The sequence below is a fragment of the Juglans regia genome, chromosome 16 (genome assembly GCF_001411555.2).
Source record: "Juglans regia cultivar Chandler chromosome 16, Walnut 2.0, whole genome shotgun sequence".
NCBI classification, from domain to species: Eukaryota; Viridiplantae; Streptophyta; class Magnoliopsida; order Fagales; family Juglandaceae; genus Juglans; species Juglans regia.
The window spans coordinates 4611568-4629488 of NC_049916.1; the positions used below are offsets into that span (position 1 = coordinate 4611568).

Genomic DNA, 17921 nt, shown 5'->3' on the forward strand with positions numbered 1-17921 from the left:
ATCGGTATGCCATCTTTCATTAATTAAAAATCGAAAAAATTTAAATATAAACGATTATCCACACTAATATGTATATTCATTTAATATAATTAATTAAAAAATAAATTTTATTAAAAATAATATTAATTTAAATTTAAAATAGAAAGATAATAATATTAATATACAGATTAGTACGTAAACTCATATGTATATAGTAACTCTTAAAAATATATTATTAATTAATATATAATTAGTTTTAAAAGATGTGCAAGAAGAAATATTATAATTAATTAATATATAGTTAATGTAATTATAAAATATAAAAATAATAAAAATATTATTATTAAAAAAATAATATTATATTACTATTTTGAGTCTAACCATGGTGATAAATTTTATGGATGTCATTATAAGGAATATGGTACATTACAGTTAAATGTGTACTTAGAATAACAATGTAAAAAAAGTCTAATATTAAGATTCTTACAAGAGAAAAGGCAATCTAGACTAGAGATTGGAAAAAAAAAATAGTGGATGCTAGTGGAGGTTCTACTTTGAAAGAGTATACTAAATATGCCCTCGATAAATATAGATAAAAGTTAATTCGTATGGTTATCATAAACGAACTACGTTTTCAGCTTGTAGAGGGGAGAGAGTTCCAAGAATATTCCAGTTACTTGGAACTTAGACTTAATACTCACTTACGCCACTCTGTAGCGAATGATAAAAACATTACCAAAAGGATAATGATTTGTTGAGGGGCCAATTGGTGGGTTAAATTGTTTACCTCACTATCAATACTTGGATATCCTTCCAAAATTTTAATTATATATCTTTAACTGTACATTTCATTGATTGTGATTGGACACTACATAAAAAAATTGTAAAGTTTTGTTAAATTTCTGATCACAAGAGTAAGATGATTGGGAAGGCCTTGAAAGCCGCAATAAAGGAGTGTGGGTTGGTACAAGTTTTAATGACTACAGTTAATAATACCTCGTCTAACATTGTGATATCTTAAGACCTATTTTAGAGAGGTGAATAAGACAATCTTGAGTAGTAATTGTTTGCATGTTAAATGTGTTGTACATATTTTAAGTTTAATTGTCTCTAATGGCTTGAAAGATGTTAATGACTCGATTGCACAAGTCAAAATGGATGTAAGATTTGTGAGATATTCTCATGCTAGATTGGAGAAATTCAAAATTGTTGTAAGGAATGCGGGCATAACATCCAAGAATGGCCTTTATATTGATGTTCCTACAAGATGAAACTTAACCTTCTTGATGTTGGAGGCAGCCTAAGAATATAAGGCAACTTTTGAATTATTGAGTGATGAAGACATCCAATATGTCAGATATTTTGATGAGTATGAGGATTAGAAAAGCCTATTGATGATGATTGAGAGGTGGTTGATATCTTTGTTAATTCTTTTAAAGCTTTTTCTACGAGGTGACATTGAAAATATGTGGTTCTTTGTACCTTATATCCGATGAGTTCACTTAACAAATATGTAGGGTGAAAGAATAATTGGATGAGCTGTGTATGAGTGACCATACGAGGATGCAGGAGATAACATTAATGATGAGGGTCAAATATGACAAGTATTGGAAGATTTGAGTAGGCAAAATCTTTTGTTATATTTGGCTGTTATAACATGATCGATAGCACGATATATGGTTTGAGACTTGTGCATGGAGCCGCACGGGCTAAGCTTTTTGGAGGCATGGTTAGAGACACCCTCAGTAGATTGTTTGATGAGTTTACAGTGATCAGGGGTGGTAACGCACCTACACCTATACCTACACCTACCCAGGGCCTCCTCCAAAAGCCAAGGCGAAAAAAATGCATAGGTTGATGTGGGCCCAAAGCCTCTCACAGAACCCCCAACTAATCCATCAATCTACAGAGGCGAAGTCAAAGATAGATCGATATTTGGCGAGGGATCTTCTCCTATATACGGAAGGGTTTGATATATTAGCTTGGTGGAAGACCAATGCTGTGAAGTATCCCCTTTTTGCAGAGATGACCCGTAGTATTTTGGCCATCCCTATCTTTTTTGGAGAGATCCCGTAATATTTTGGTCATCCATATTATTTATTAGCACCGTAGCTTTAGAGTCGGCCTTTAGTATCGGAGAGCACATATTGGATTCATTCCAGAGTTCTTTGTCTCCTACTACTGTAGAGGCATTGATTTGCATCCAGAATTGGATCAAATGGACTCAAATTTATGTTCCGAATATTCTTGATTTTAATGAGGTAGACAAGGAGGGTGGTAACCAGTCTGGATATGGTAATCGTTAATTTCATTTTATTATTTTGATTTATTTTATTTATATTCATTTCATCATTATTAATTTCAAATTTAATTAATGTAGCCATGCATAATATGATGTCTACCTCCGCTGCAGTATGACTTCATCATATTGGGTATTGCCATTTGCCATCAGTTTGTACAATTTATATTGTCCCTTAATTTTTTTTTTCGTATTTGTATAATTTTTTGTATCTAATTGTTTTTATAAACTTATTATCATATGCGCACCTCAAGTCTCAATCCTAATTCCAAGCCGAAATTCAAATGATATATTTTCAATGTCGCATCTTGATTTCCATTTCATCTTGGCTAGTCAGATTTTAATTTGTAATTTTTTCATTTCTAATGGTTCTTTGTAATTTTAACTTTTGTTTCTTGCTGATAATTCTAATTTATCTACCTATTCAATTGTTGATGTTTCAAATTTTCTGATCTCACGACTCATAGCAGGCAATACTAAATTTTATTTCCACCCTTGGCCACCCACTCTAAATGTTAAAGTCAAAGTTCAAACAACTCACTTTTATCATTTATGTTCAATTGTATTTAGATTTTACATATTCAGTTCTTTGTAATGTTGATAAAATGTCCTTTTTACATTTGTAATTGTTTTATCTTAATTTGTATTATTGTAATAGTTTAGTTATTATAATTTTATTATAAATTGTATTATTGTAAATTGTAATAGTTTAGGAGTTAGAACTTATAAGTATTAGTAGTACTTCATTTTCTCTTAATTTGAATTTTTTATTGTAAATTCAATGTATTGTTTATTGCTATTTAATTATTATACATTTTTTGTTTATTTATTGTTTGGCTCAAAATGGCTTAGAAACAACTTCTTGGTCCATGACTCTTTTTTTTTTGGGGGGGAAGGGGGTGGCCCCGCAATGTATAGTGCTGGTAGCACCCCTAGAATTCGACACGAACACTATACTAAATTAACGGATTTGAGTTTGATTTAAACGTGTTTGTGTTAAAACAGCTTGACCCATTAAGACACTATTTATAAACGAGTCAATCTGCTTAACACGAAATCAATCCGTTTGACCCGTTAAAATTGATTTCAAAATTAAATTTTATTATTGTTAATTTATAATATTGGTATTTCTCAGTTATTGTATTTGACCTGTTTTTATTATTGAGATTGTAATTTTAGACCTATGCTTATATTTGTTATTGTATGGTTTGTAATATTGGTTTTTATTATATATTAAAATTTGAAAAATATTGATATATTTTTTTAAAATATTGTGGTTGTAGATGTAAAAGTTTGGTAAGGACAATATGACTAAGTTGATAAGTTTGTATATAATTAAGTGACTAAAATGATAGAGTTTATCATATCATTAAATTTGTAATTTTGGATGAATATAAATTATTTATTGAATTTATCTATAATAATATTAAGTTCATCTAAGAGATATTAGAGGTTGTTTAGATAAGTTATAAGTGAAAAAATTGAGTCTCAATGAATCTACACTTATTCAGAGAATAGGCTGATATGAAATCTGTTACTGCAGTGAAGAGTTATCACAGGTGTTAGCATTCCGTCAAGAGACGTCTTCACGACAGACTCGCCCTGTTAACAAAGTCCTACTGCAGATCAAATTCCTACCAGACTCATTCTGTCAGCAGAGTCCTACTACAGATCAAACTCCTATCAGATTTTTTCCTTCATCAGAATTCTACTACAATTAGAATTGATTTTCAGATTGTTTATTTAAGGGATCCTATTGGTTAGGATTGGTAGAGATTCAGATCCAGATATTTTCTAGAGCACTTTCAAGTGCATATTTTAGTGAGAAAATTTCTTAGAGAATTTTCATATTATTTCTCTCAAAGAGTGTGATCGTGCTCCATGTTGGATAATTGATTAGTCGAGTTTCAGCCACTGGAGTTCTAAGAGAAAAGCCAATGTTTGAAAATTGTCAAAGGTTCTGACTGCTACTGCGGTAGAAGACAAATGGGTCATTTGTCTGGTCAAGTAAGAGTATCAATTGACAAATGTTTTGTAATTGAGCTTTACTTGTAATTGATTTTTAAATAATAAGATTGATTTTTCTGGATTTGGCTGCTCCGTAGGGTTTTACCTTTAAAGAGTTTCCATTCGATACCAATCGTTGTGTCATGTAATTTATTTATTTATTTATTTTATATGATCATTTGATTAAATAATTGCAAGATTTAGATTTAATAAATTTGTTGAGTGAATTGATAGATATTTTCGCTGCGTAAATACATAGGGTTACTTGGGTAATTTCAATTGGCATTAGAGCGTGGTTCACTCATTCAAGTGTGATCCGTTCCCTTATTGACCATGTCACTATATGTCCCTACACATTTTGATGGAGAAAACTATGCATATTGGAAAGTTCGTATGATGGCTTTTCTCAAGTCTTTGGATGAACGTTTGTGGTGTACAGTTGAGCGAGAGTGGACTAAATACGAGACAACTATTGATGTTTGGACAAGAGGTGAGATCATCAATTGCAATTGGAATAGCAAAGGACTTAACGCTATTTTCATGGTTATATCTCCCGATGAATTTAAAAGAATCTCAATGTGTGAAATTGTCAAAGAAGCTTTTGGAGGTTGCACATGAAGGCACAAGAATTGTAAAAATTCAAAATTACAAATGCTAAGCTCTAAATTTGAGGAGATTAAAATGCTAGAAGATGAGAATTTTAATGATTTTTATGCTAAACTTAACGATATTGTTAATTCTAGGTTTGATTTATGCGAAAAGATGGAGGATTCAAGGGTCGTGAGAAAGATTTTAAGATCCTTGCTTGAAAGATTTCGCCCAAAGGTTACATCCATAGAAGAAAACAAGGATTTGGATGCAATCAAGGTTGAAGAACTAGTAGGTTCCACAAACATATGAGTTATATATTCCTCAAGCAAGAAAAGATAAGTCCATTACTTTAAAAACAGTAAAAGACGATCAAGATGATTTTTCTCATAAAGAAAGTTTGAATGATGATGATATAGATCTCATTGTAAAGAAATTCAAAAAATTCTTGTCAAACAAGAAAGCTAGTGGGAAGGCAAAAACAAGGTAAGGAATTTCCTGCAAAGAAAAAATATTCTAAAAAATGAAATAAAGAAAAATTTGAGCAAAAAGATGTGAAGTGCTATGAATGCTCAGATCATATAGGAATTGAATGTCCAAACTTTAAGAAAAAACAAAGGAAAAGCACTGAATGTCACACTTAGTGATAGTTCAGAATCTAAAGCTTCAAGTTCATCATCTGATAATGAAAATTATTTTGTGGCCTTTTCTACTGATGTTAATGATTTTTCTGATATTGTACAAACAAAATTTGAAAGTGAATTTGATGATAGTGACTCAGATATAACTATTGTTGTTGCTAAGCATGGGTTGAGTATACATGAAGCTTATAATGATTTATGTGAAGAAGTGGTTGAGCTGAAAAAACTCAACAAGAAGCTGTACAATAAACTCACATCTGTGGAGAATGAAAAGAATAACCTCTCCGAGGTACTGAAAAATTCTAAAGTTGAGATATCAAAATTGAAGGTTCAAAAGGATGCACTAGACAAAGAATTGAAGAGTTCTCAAGAGTAAGAACAAAAAACTGCTACTCAGAAATTAGATGAGATGTTGAGTTGTCAAAAATCTAGTTTTGATCGCACGGATTTGGAGTACATGACTTCCCAAGGTATGGAACTTAAAGCCTCATTATCCGCTACCACTTCATCAAAATGTATCATTTTTATCAAAGGAAGTCAAGATGAGGAAGTTTCATTGAAAGCCGTGTCTAAAACTCATGTTCTAAGAGCCTCACACGATAGATCAATGACAAAGAAGCCCAACCGAGGTAAGTCCAAAGGTAAGTTTATTCCTACTTATCATCATTGTGGTATTCTTGGCTATATAAGACCATATTGTTTTAACTTGAATAAAGTGGAGAAATATGGAGGTGAAAGAAAGTTAAAAAAGAAGGGAAAGACTTTAGAAAATCAAGTTGATGAGATGAGTCAATAAATCACATTCATAACTCTAAAGTTTGGTGAACTAGTAGAATTTTACCTTCACAATAAAGAAAAGATTATACAAAATAGTGTTGATGAGAATAATAGGCCAAAATTTAAAGCAAAGTGGGTGGTCAAAGAAGATGTTGTATCACATTAATTGATAGGACCACTTGCATATTCTTGCATTCCTTACATTTCATTTTATTAGTCTAAGACATGCATTTTATTTTTTTATTTTTAATTTATGTTTCTGTTTTCAGTTTTTAAATAAGAAAAATAATAGAAAAATTTTTCTAGTTTGTTTTTAATTTTTTGGGAAGTGCATGCTTGATATATCAAAGTTTTGAGCACATGTATTTTCACAAAATAAATTTTTGAACTTATGCATCTCTCTACTTTATGCAGTTCACTTTGTGCATACTAACCCTTTGGGTCATCTTAACAAAGTTCATTTACAAAGTATTGTGAGAAACTTATGTGTATGCATATTATAATTAAGTTCCATATTTATTATTGAGATGCTCATCATAGAGGGAGTTCATGTCTTGAATTGACTAATACTAGTTGAACCTAGTACAATAATAAATAGATCTTCCTTTGCCAAACACAAATAGTTGATCCATATAGAAAAAATCAGTGTTATATCATTGCAAAAAAAGACAAACACCATACACAAATCTATCTCTTAAGTCATTTTAGAAAGAATCGTGGCTCAAATAATTGTGGAAAAAGATGAGCAACAAAAATAGACATAAAAGGGGTTATGCAAACTAGTGTTTGGAGGAGATACTTATGTATTTAGGCCATAGCATAAAATTTGACTTTTGAGGTAAGTGACAAACTCTTGGGAGCATTTATAAGAAGTAAATATTCACGAATAATATTAACAAAAATATTGAAGAGAAAAAGAAATAAAAAGTTATTTTTTAATATAAGTTTGCTCACTCACACACTCACATGAACTTTGATATTGATGATCCTATGAGGTGTGAACATCCATGGTGATTGTTGCAAATAAGAGGGTGTACTCTATTGAATTTTTGTGAGTGACACTATATTTGAATTAAGATGTATCTAGGCATGTCACTTGCCTCATTGCTTATATATATAAAAATAAAAATTTTGTTTATTATTTATTTATTTTGGTTTAATAAAATAAATATGAAAGTATAAAATATAAAATATATTGAGGTATGAGTCAGTGTTGGGAGCTCTTTTTGCATTTACTGCATAAGTCTAAGTTGTGGGTCTCTATTTTGCTTCTAAGTCCCATGGGGACTCTATAGAGTAATCCATGCACGACAATAGTTACTTAAGTGACTTAAGTGTTTTAGCCCCACACGAGTACATGCCCAGGACTTACCCTTGATATTATTTCATTTTCATTTGCGGGAACTCACCTAGATACACGATACTCTCCATTTAGATGTGAGTTGTTCATCATGTCTTTCTTAGTGTCTTCATCTCGGCTCATATAAGTGATATTTATTACCTTATGAGTCTTGTCAGATTAGTGACAAAAATTGAGAGATTTAAATATGTTGTTGATGGGGAGTTGAACGAATTGAGTGAAGTAAAATGAGTAAGTGAAGTAAGTGTATTGCTGAAAAAAAAAAGGGAGAGATTGAGGGGGAGCAACAGAATATTAAGGGGGAGAAATATATACTTGAGGGGGGGGGGGGGCAACAAAATATTGAGGGAGAGAACTATATACTTGAGGGGGAGCAACAAAATATTGAGGAAGAGAACTAAGTACTGAACATGGTTATTGATGATGACTAGAGCACTATTTTAGTAGGTTTATATTACGTCTAACTTTTGATTTTGTTGAGACTAATTTTAAAGAGTGTTCTATGTCATTTTTTCTCATTACTATATTAAGATTTTCTTCACGAGATCTTGGTATGCTGATTGTGTTTGTCTCAAGTGCACTCTACATTCATCAAGTTGGTTTGTCACCAATCTGCCAAAGGAAGAGATTGTAGATGCAAGACATTCCTCAAGTTGACTTTGTCACCAATCTGCCAAAAGGGGAGTTGCAGATGTAAAAGTTTGGTTAGGACAATGTGACTAAGTTGATAAGTTTGTATATGATTAAGTGACTAAAATGATATAGTTTATCATATCATTAAGTTGGTAATTTTGGATGAATATAAATTATTTATTAACTTTATCTATAATAATATTAAGTTTATCTAAGAGATATTAGAGGTTGTTTAGATAAGTTATAAGTGGAAAAATCGAGTCCCAAGAAATTTGAACTTATCCAGGGAAGAGGCTGATATGAAATCTGTTACTGCAGTGAAGAGTTATTGCGAGTGTCAGCATTCCGTCAAGAGACGTCTTCACGACAGACTCGCCCCGTCAGCAAAGTCCCACTGCAGATCAAATTCCTACTAGACTCATTCCGTCAGTAGAGCCCTACTACATATCAAACTTCTATCAGATTTGTTTCGTCAGCAGAATCCTACTGCAATTAGAATTGATTTTCAGATTGTTTATTTAAGGGATCCCATTGGTTAGGATAGATAGAAATTCAGATCCAAATATTTTCTAGAGCACTTTCGAATGCATATTCTAGTGAGAAAATTTCTTAGAGAATTTTCATATTATTTCTCTCAAATAGTGTAATCGTGCTCCATGTTGAAGAATTGATTGGTCGAGTTTTAGCCACTGGAGTTCCATAAGAAAAGCCAATATTTGAAAATTGTTAGAGGTTCTGGCTACTATTACGGTAAAAGACAAATGTATCATTTGTCTGGTCAAGTAAGAGTATCAATTGACAAAGGTTTTGTAATTGAGTTTTACTTGTAATTGATTTTCAAATATATAAAATTGATTTTTTTGGATTTGGTTGTCCCGTAGAGTTTTACATTTAAAGAGTTCTTTATAGGGTTTCCCTTCGATACTAATCGTTGTGTCATGTAATTTATTTATTTGCTCTATATGACCATTTGATTAAATAATTGCAAGATTGAGATCTAACAAATTTATTGAGTGAATTAGTAGATATTTCTGTTGCATAAATACACAGGAGTACTTGTATAATTTCAGTGGTTATTAATAAATATAGATTTTAACTTTTATGTAAAATTATATAAACCAAGTCAAATAAATTATGTGTTTTAGTTTAATCCATTTACATGAAACAAATGAGTTTGAATTACTCATGTCATGTTAACATATTTCTAATTAATTATTTAACGGGTCAAAACGGGTGATACGACACGTTATCTAAATTGATTGAGTTAAGATTTGAAAGTTTGACACGTTTAATTTAATGAGTTAGATTCGAGTTGATGTTAATAATCGAATGTACATGATTTGATACGATACAAACATAACCTGAAAAACAAGACTTTCAAATAAATATATATAAATAGATTTCTGTATCTATTTATTTACTTTTTAAAAATTAGAGTCGATACCAAATAATTTGTAAATAATAAAATATTATAAGAATATGTCAGAACATTTGGTTTCCAAACAAACCAACAAACCCTAAGAACATCGAATCTTTGGGCGAGCGTAGATGGATTGATTGAGGGTAAATTCCAAGTTTGAAGGAGGAGGTGTTGATCATAAAAACATAAGACCAGAATTTTCCTATAATTTTCTTACCCAAACACACGATCGCACTCTCTAGCAAAATCTCGTACGACAACCAGATAACTGTAATTGTTCACAAGGTCTCCCATATAATTACCCATCCATATATAAACGTCTATTACTTACATGATGTGCAGAAACAATTTAAATTCACAAGAGAGAGTCCACAACCATGTTTATGAAGCCGATAAGCTTTTAAACATCTAGCGTAAATGTTCTTCACCAACTAAAAACCCCAGTATCAGCACCATCCTGGTGTGCTCTGTCCTAAAATCATCGGAATAATTGAGCAAGCGAAGCAGCTCAAAGGGTTATGAGATCGTCCTTTGGTGGTTGCTTCTTGGTATTGTGCCCACCATCAGAAGTAGCACCTCCTTTCTTACCAAATATCATTTCATCAAGATCATCCATCATGTCATCGTTACCTCCGCCCTGGCGTGAACCAGCTGGTTTTCTAATCAGGGCGTCTTCTTTTGCATGACGGGGGGACTCATCAGGCTCAACAGCAACGGGTATCATAGCAGGCTCTTGCTCAATGCGAACAACTGACGGCTCATTAAGCTCTTCATACTTGGAGAGGACTTTCTGGATCTCATCATTTACATTCAAAGCTTCAAAAAGCAGGGGCTCGTTATCTCCAGCCACCTCAATGATTCTCTGGATGGTAGATTGCGAGTGACGACACTGATGTACCAGGGTAGTTGTCAAGTCATCCTGACAACAGGAAGAAAACATTCCATTCATGTTACGTGTTCTTACCAGCAATCAATACCGACTATGAAACAATTATACTGAATGCTCAAGTCAGGAAAATATGAAACATAACTAGTATTGACAAAATAGTTCCTTATAAAGCATAACACATATCTTCATTGCAGTAGGTTGTTATTGCGCTAAGCTTCCTTGTTTTTTCAGACACAAATTGTACAAGGGTTTAGTAAAACAGTAACCTGAGCTGTCCCCATGGCTTGATGTACTAGGTTCTTCAGTTGCCAATAACTAAAATGTCCAATACTACAGACATTTGATTTTACAGGAATCCATCCCATTGTGTGTGTTGAATACAATACAAAATAAAAGTGACAAATTTTCCATTACTCGGTAAAATCTAGGTACAAAAGTAAGTTCATACAATCCCAATTCCACAGAAACCCAAACTCTAGGTGGGCATCTGGCAAAATGTTCAACCTTAACTAACATTACAATATAGATGGACTCCTTTCAATCAAACCAGAAGATTTAGCCTTTTTTGCTACTGAAGAATGCAAAAACAACAGAAACAATCTGAGTGGTCTAGAAACTATGAACCACAATTGGGACAATATAAGGGATTTTCCTTTCTGATGTGATCTATTGAAATCCTACCCAAAGAACTAAACATTCTAAGTGGTCTAGAAACTTCCCTTGTTGTATTTATAAAAAAACCATGAAATTCTCATGTGAACCCATGCAATAGTCGGGTTGAATGCATTTGGATGTCTGAATGCTTGTGTTATGTATCGATCTTCTAGTCCTAGGATACTTGGAGTTACATCAAGCATGGCTCCACCTCAACATTTTTTTAATCCGTCCCTATCACCATCAGGCCATTAGTTTACAAATATTTTCACCCATTCTCCCCCTTAAACCAATGTTTCTAACCCACTGTCAAAAAACATAAACAAAGGGAATATGGATAGGAGGCAAACTAAGATTTTAAGGAACATTATATGGAAGGTAAATATATTAAGGACCATTCTAAAATATATGATTATCCAAAGGACCATTTTCGTCCCATTAGTTTGGTGGGTGGGCTATACAAAATTTTATCCAAAGTATTGGCGAACAGATTGAGTAAGGTGATGGAAGGCTTGATTTCGAAGCCTCAAAATGCATTTGTTCAAGGTAGACAAATCCTTGACTCGGTACTTATAGCCAACGAATGTTTGGAGAGTCGTATTAAATCGGAAGAGTTGGGACTCCTTTGTAAGTTAGACATGAAAAAAACTTATGATCACGTCAATTGGAGTTTCTTAATTTATATGCTGGAGAGATGCGGTTTTGGCTCTAAATGGTGTTCCTGGATCCTTCATTGTATTTCTATTGCCTGCTTCTCTGTATTGGTGAATGGTACATCCAAAGGTTTTTTCAAGAGCTCCAGAGGATTGCGACAAGGAGACCCTCTTTCTCCTATTATCTTTGTTTTTGTGATGAAGCTTTCAGCAAGATGATTTCAGGGGCGGTAGAGGGAGGGTTCCTATCAAGATTCTCAGTGTGAGAGGCAAGTTCAGGTTCGTTTAACATTACTCACCTATTGTTTGCTGACGATACACTAATCTTTTGTGAGGCTAGATATGAACAAATCCGAGCTTTGAGAGCTCTTTTATTATGCTTTGAAGCTGTGTCAGGCTTGAAGTTGAATTTGGCTAAATCAGAGGTAGTGCCAGTGGGACATGTACCTAATGTGGAGAGTCTGGCGTCCATCTTGGAGGGTAAGATAACTCAGTTGCCCTTGAAATATCTCGGCCTTCCACTAGGTGCGGCGTTCAAATCGAAATCTATATGGGATGATGTAATAGAAAAAATGGAGAGGAAACTAGCTAGTTGGAAGAGGATGTACTTATCCAAAGGGGGCCGGGTGACTCTCATAAAAAGTACTCTGTCTAACTTACCAACATATTTCCTCTCATTATTTTCGCTCCCCGCTAAGGTGGCTTATCGTATGGAGAAAATTCAATGTGATTTCCTTTGGGGAGGGATCAAGGATGAGTTTAAATTTCATTTGGTAAAATGGGCCACAATTTGCTCCCCCATCAAAGAAGGAGGCTCGGGTATACGGAACTTGAGATCTTTCAACCAAGCCTTGCTTGGCAAATGGTTATGGAGATATCACCAAGAACGGGAGGCCTTGTGGTGAACCGTTATTGCTTTGAAGCACGGGGAATCATGGGGAGGGTGGTGTTCTAATGTGGTGAGTGGACCTCATGGAGTTGGGCTTTGGAAACATATTAGAAGAGGGAAGGACATCTATGCAGCACATACTTGCTTCAAAGTTGGCAACAGAGTTAAGGTAAAATTTTGACATGACTTATGGTGTGGTGAAGGGGCACTCAAGGATGTATATCCACAAGTTTATAGCTTAGCAAGAAGGAAAGAAGCATCTATCGCAGATTTGATTATCTATTCCAATGGCTCTTCCCAATGGAACCTCACTTTCCATAGAGATGCACAAGATTGGGAGATGGATGACCTTTCGGCCTTTTTTGACTTTGTGTACTCCACTCGTGTGTCGGGGGAAGGTGAAGACAAGATATATTGGCGTCCCTCTAAAAAGGGAGTGTTCACGGCCTGCTCTTTCTATCATTCCTTAAACTTGCACAATTCAGTCCCGTTCCCATGGAAGAGTATTTGGAAGACAAAGGCACCTCTAAAGGGAGTTGTTTTTGTATGGATAGCCTCTTTGGGGAAGATTCTTACTGTAGAGAACCTAAGGAAACGTGGCATTATCGCTATAAATTGGTGTTACATGTGTAAGAAGAGCAGTGAGTCTACTGACCATCTATTACTACATTGTGAGGTTGCCATGACCTTATGGACCGAAGTCTTAGCACGGTTGGGGTTAGCGTGGGTGATGCCGGAAAGGGTATGTGATTTTTTAACCTCTTGGAGAGGTATTAGGGGCAATTCTCAAATTGCATCCATATGGAAGATGCTACCTATTTGTCTATGGTGGTGCATTTGGAGGGAGCGGAACACAAGATGCTTTGAAGATCAAGAGAGATCAATGGAAGAGCTTAGAATTTTGTTTTTCAAAACTTTACTCCATTGGTCGATTGTGATTGATTTTCATGGCAGGTCTTTTCATGATTTCCTTGTATCTCTAAGCTAGACATTGAGAACGTGCTCATGTATATGTCCTGTATACTTGGACACTCTCTGTCTCTCTTTTGATCAATAAAAATTTGTTTACCGATAAAAAAAAAAAAATTATTACAGTAACTAGGATCATAAAGTTGAAGGAATAAACAGTGAATAAATAACTAGAATGCACCCACCTCTGCGATCATTTAACAAGTCATATGTGAACTGGGTGAGCAACAATAGTTAAAACTTGTAAATAAGCTAGGTTAATACGGTACAAAAGCCATAACCATATCTCGTAGGAATTTAAAAGCGCATTTTCAATATTATGGATTTTAAAATTAATATTAAAAGACATTATAATGAGAAGAATAACCTTTGCTTTCATTCATAACTCCAATCAGTTAGAGATTACATTAGAACGAATTTAATACTTTGGATTGTGTATAGGAAGGTGGTTAACAGGATCCTGCAATGCTTGAAGGGGAGAAGTTCAAACCATGTATAGTGATTCCAAAGGGTTCCAATTGTAACATTGACTAGTGCTTTTGGAGCATAGCCCCTGATATGGCTTGGGCCTTCCTCGGGTTGTTACATATGGGATCAGAACCAATACCAACCCAATGTAACAACCCAACATTGGATTGTCATATAGGAATTTAAAACTCCTACTGGTCTATAGGGCATATGTGGCTAATCAATCAAGGTAGTCAAACAGATATCAAGGTAGTTAAACAATTGTGATGATTGCTCAATTTATATTGATCAAAAATTCACTCTTAGAGGTAACCAAATTAGTGGATGTAGAAGTGACAGCCAGAACAAGGAGACAAAAAAGGTCACCTTATTATGAGACTAGACAAGGTAGGGCTGCCAATTATACGTGGTAAATGAATGGTGAGTTTTGATCTCCATACAGGAATACATAGGAAATGGTATAGGTGTGCATCTTGGTCATGTAATAAGCATGTTTGGATATGTAACATAAGTGAGGGTTTTGAATAAAATTTATGGGATCTTGTCCACTTAATGAAAATAAATAAAAATAAAGAGAAAAAAAAAGTCACCTGCAAAGCATCTTGTTGGGGTGAAGAGGATAAGACTGTTGTAAGAAGCTCAATAATGTTTCTTGCAACATCAAATGCTTCCTTTGTTTGTTCAGCTGTAAAGCTTTGCACAGGAAAATCACGCTGAATCTGTTGGGGAAGACTAGCATCGTAATCGGAATCTGATACTGAACGAGGAGGAGTAAAGATAGGTGCCAAACTCTCATTGTCTCGGCCAGGGAATCGAATCCCCCTTGATTTTAAACTCTGAAGTAGAAAGACACCAGCAGAAAATGTTTAAAGAAAAGAATCTTGCACTGAGATATGTACAAACTTGATTTTTCATGGTAAAACTATAGAGTTGAGAACCAAAATTGTTGGTTCACAGCAAACAATTCCTTAATTGGGGAAATGGCTAGGAAACAACTTTTTTTTTTTTTATCTGTTCTGGAATACTTTATATGATCCCTTTTAAATCTTTTTTTTTTTACTTCATTTACTTATAATTATACAAAAATTTATTTAAGCTTTTCCATTTCAGAGTTTACATAAGTTTTTACTCATGAGATGAGAACACTGACCAGAGAGAATCAGCCATCGAAACTAAGTTTCTATTATATCGCACATGCTGGTAAGAAATTCCAGTAGATTGTGCCAAAAAGAAATGTGTACAGCATAACTTACATAATTTTTCATGTTCTAGAGAAAAAGAGCACGGAGAATTTTGAATGGAAGAGTTGCAGAAGCAAAATGTTGGCAACAAAACTCAACAATACCTTATATGTTTCTTCATAAACAGGCAAATAGCGGAGCTCACTGGCTGATTCTCCCCATGCTTCAATTAATATCAAAGCCTTGTTACGATTATTAACTACGGTCTGAGGATCATCAATCAGCTTCACCATCTCATCAAGAACTCTCTCAGCTGCCACCTCTGAGAAAGCCTTCTCACAATTCTTAACACATGTTTCAAGCAACACCAAAGCCAAGTACTGAACCCTAGGACTCTTCAACATGATCCTCTTTTTGATTCCACGGATCAATTCAACAGTGTTGATTTTTTCATGATTGATCATGTCACAAAGATCAAGATTCATAGCCCAATCAGGCTCATCAAGGTCCTCTGAGGTGGCATCTTCAACAAGCTTATCTGCCTGGGTTGAGCCTTGGAAAAGCTCCTTCACCTTGAAGCTCATTGAGCTCATGCCTTCACTCATCTTTCGGCTCACTTCGGCACCTCCAATCTTGAGGCGTTCACCGAAAGCACTTACTTTCTCCATCAAGTTGTCACTCATATTTGGATTCCTTCAAAATCTTATAACAAAATGTTCAAAAAGCCTTCCTGAAAATCTACTACCCCTAAAAATATTAGAAGAAAGAAAGCTCCAATTCTATATTTGGTTGCTAACAAAAAGAAAGGACGGAAAAGGAAAAATAAAATTTTACCAATAGAAGAGAACCGGGAGGAAAGTAAGATAATTCCATTAGAGGAGATTTTTAATCTAATAAAAATTTTTCATTTCTGAAACTACAAAAAAACAGCATAAAAGTTATCCCTTTGTTTTCGTTTTTTTAATTTTTCTCCTTTTTCCTAACAACAGAGTTCAACAGCCACGTATAAATCATAATTTATTTGCTTTACCATTTATTTTAAGCAACCCAACTCACAATCATGAATTTAAAATGAATAATAAAAAGTACAAAATTCCATACATTCAACTCCTTCTAGAAATGATTTTCTGGAAAATGAAAACTAAAATACACTGAACATCTAACCCAGCTGTTATTAGGAGCCCTGACCTTTACCACAAATTGGGAGAGTTAAGACCAAGGGCAAGGAAGAAGCAATTAACACAGCTGAACATGTACAAACTGCCATTGACCACATATAATTTTTACGGCTATCAGAAACCAATACTAAAATAGTAACCAATACTAAAATAGTAACACCTAAACCACGAACATCAATGACTAGTATTTTTTCCTCTTTCAACTTTCACAGTATAACAAACAGATTCGGAGAAGAGAATTTCATAAATGAGTTTATAAAGAAATTATAACATCAATTTCTAACGGCCAAACAGAAAATTAAGCATCCAACTCCCAGTCGTGGTTGAGTAATTTAAACTAACAGCACAAAACATCATAATTGCACATTTTGTTCAATTCGACTTTCCTTTTTCCTCTTTTTTCTCGGATACCAAACGGAGGCTTTAATTTTAAAATTGAAACTGAAAAATAGAGAGAATACCTTTGAGATCGAGAGGTGGTTTTGGTTGAGACGAAGACGCGCAACGACCATCAGTAAAGTTTGATCTTTCTTGGGATTTCAGTCTCTCTCGTACGTTTCCTGGAAGCTACGAATATTTAGTTCCAATATTCTATTTTTGACTGGCCTCCTGATTGTTGTTTTTTTTTTTTTTTTTTTTTTAGCTTTTTTACTTATATTCTTCACGTATCCACTTATTTTTATTTTATTTTTAATTTATTTCTAAGTTTTTTAATTTTTTTTTAATTTTATTCTTCACAAACTAATTAATTTCATATATTCATCATCTATAGATCAGATATTTGATAAAAAATAAAAATAAAAAAATAAAAAATTTATGTATGATATATAGAAGTAAGAATGATGATCAGATTTTTTTTTTTAAAAAATATTGAGCCCTCGTGCCATTATTATTTTTTCAAAAAATCTACTCAACCTCCTACTATTCATACAACCTCCACACTCTACATTATTTTTAATTTTTATTATTTTTTTCTTTTATTAAATATTTATTATATAAATAATGAATAAAAAATTTAAAATAATTTAAAAAGAATAAACAAAAAAAAAAATTAAAAAAAAATATTAAAAATTTAAAAAATTTAAAAAAGTGTGGAGTGTGGAGTGTAGTGGAGGTTGTGTAGCAAAACTCTTATAAATTATAAATAGATAAATTTTGTAAGTCCTTTGTAAAAAAGTGAATCTAATTAAAAAGAAAAATATTAGTTTGTCCCTCACTTTGCCACCTCACTTTAACTGTTTATGTATTTTTTATTTTTTATTTTTTTATTTAATAATTAATAAAGTAATTTTTAGTATATTTATATATTTTTTATTTTTTAAAAATATTTAAATAT

At 33.3% G+C, this 17921-nt stretch overlaps 1 protein-coding gene across 4 annotated transcripts; it reads right to left on the bottom strand.

The window, feature by feature from the left end:
* Positions 1 to 9873: 9873 nt before the first annotated feature.
* Positions 9874 to 17183, bottom strand: LOC108989566 (TOM1-like protein 1). 4 transcript variants are annotated; one of them, XM_018963213.2, is made up of 4 exons: positions 17047 to 17183; positions 15572 to 16145; positions 14817 to 15062; positions 9874 to 10623 (listed from the first exon to the last, which is right to left on the bottom strand). In XM_018963213.2, exons 2-4 carry the CDS (start codon positions 16088 to 16090, stop codon positions 10213 to 10215), a joined length of 1176 nt encoding a protein of 391 aa, XP_018818758.1. In that variant the 5' UTR covers positions 16091 to 16145; positions 17047 to 17183; the 3' UTR covers positions 9874 to 10212. The 4 variants fall into 4 exon arrangements, with proteins under 4 accessions (XP_018818758.1, XP_018818760.1, XP_018818759.1 ...); XM_018963215.2 differs by having other exon boundaries at positions 15572 to 16100; positions 17047 to 17178; XM_018963214.2 differs by having other exon boundaries at positions 15572 to 16109; positions 17047 to 17178.
* Between the last annotated feature and the right edge of the window lie 738 nt (positions 17184 to 17921).

What these genes read in the sequence shown, in the direction of transcription:
- LOC108989566 (XM_018963213.2), bottom strand. Translation starts at nt 16,090, where the DNA reads ATGAGTGACAACTTGATGGAGAAAGTAAGTGCTTTCGGTGAACGCCTC. An exon ending in TTTATGAAGAAACATATAAG is followed by an intron (nt 15,063 to 15,571) that starts GTATTGTTGAGT and finishes TTTCTACTTCAG; the next exon opens with AGTTTAAAATCAAGGGGGAT. An exon ending in CCCAACAAGATGCTTTGCAG is followed by an intron (nt 10,624 to 14,816) that starts GTGACTTTTTTT and finishes TCCTGTTGTCAG; the next exon opens with GATGACTTGACAACTACCCT.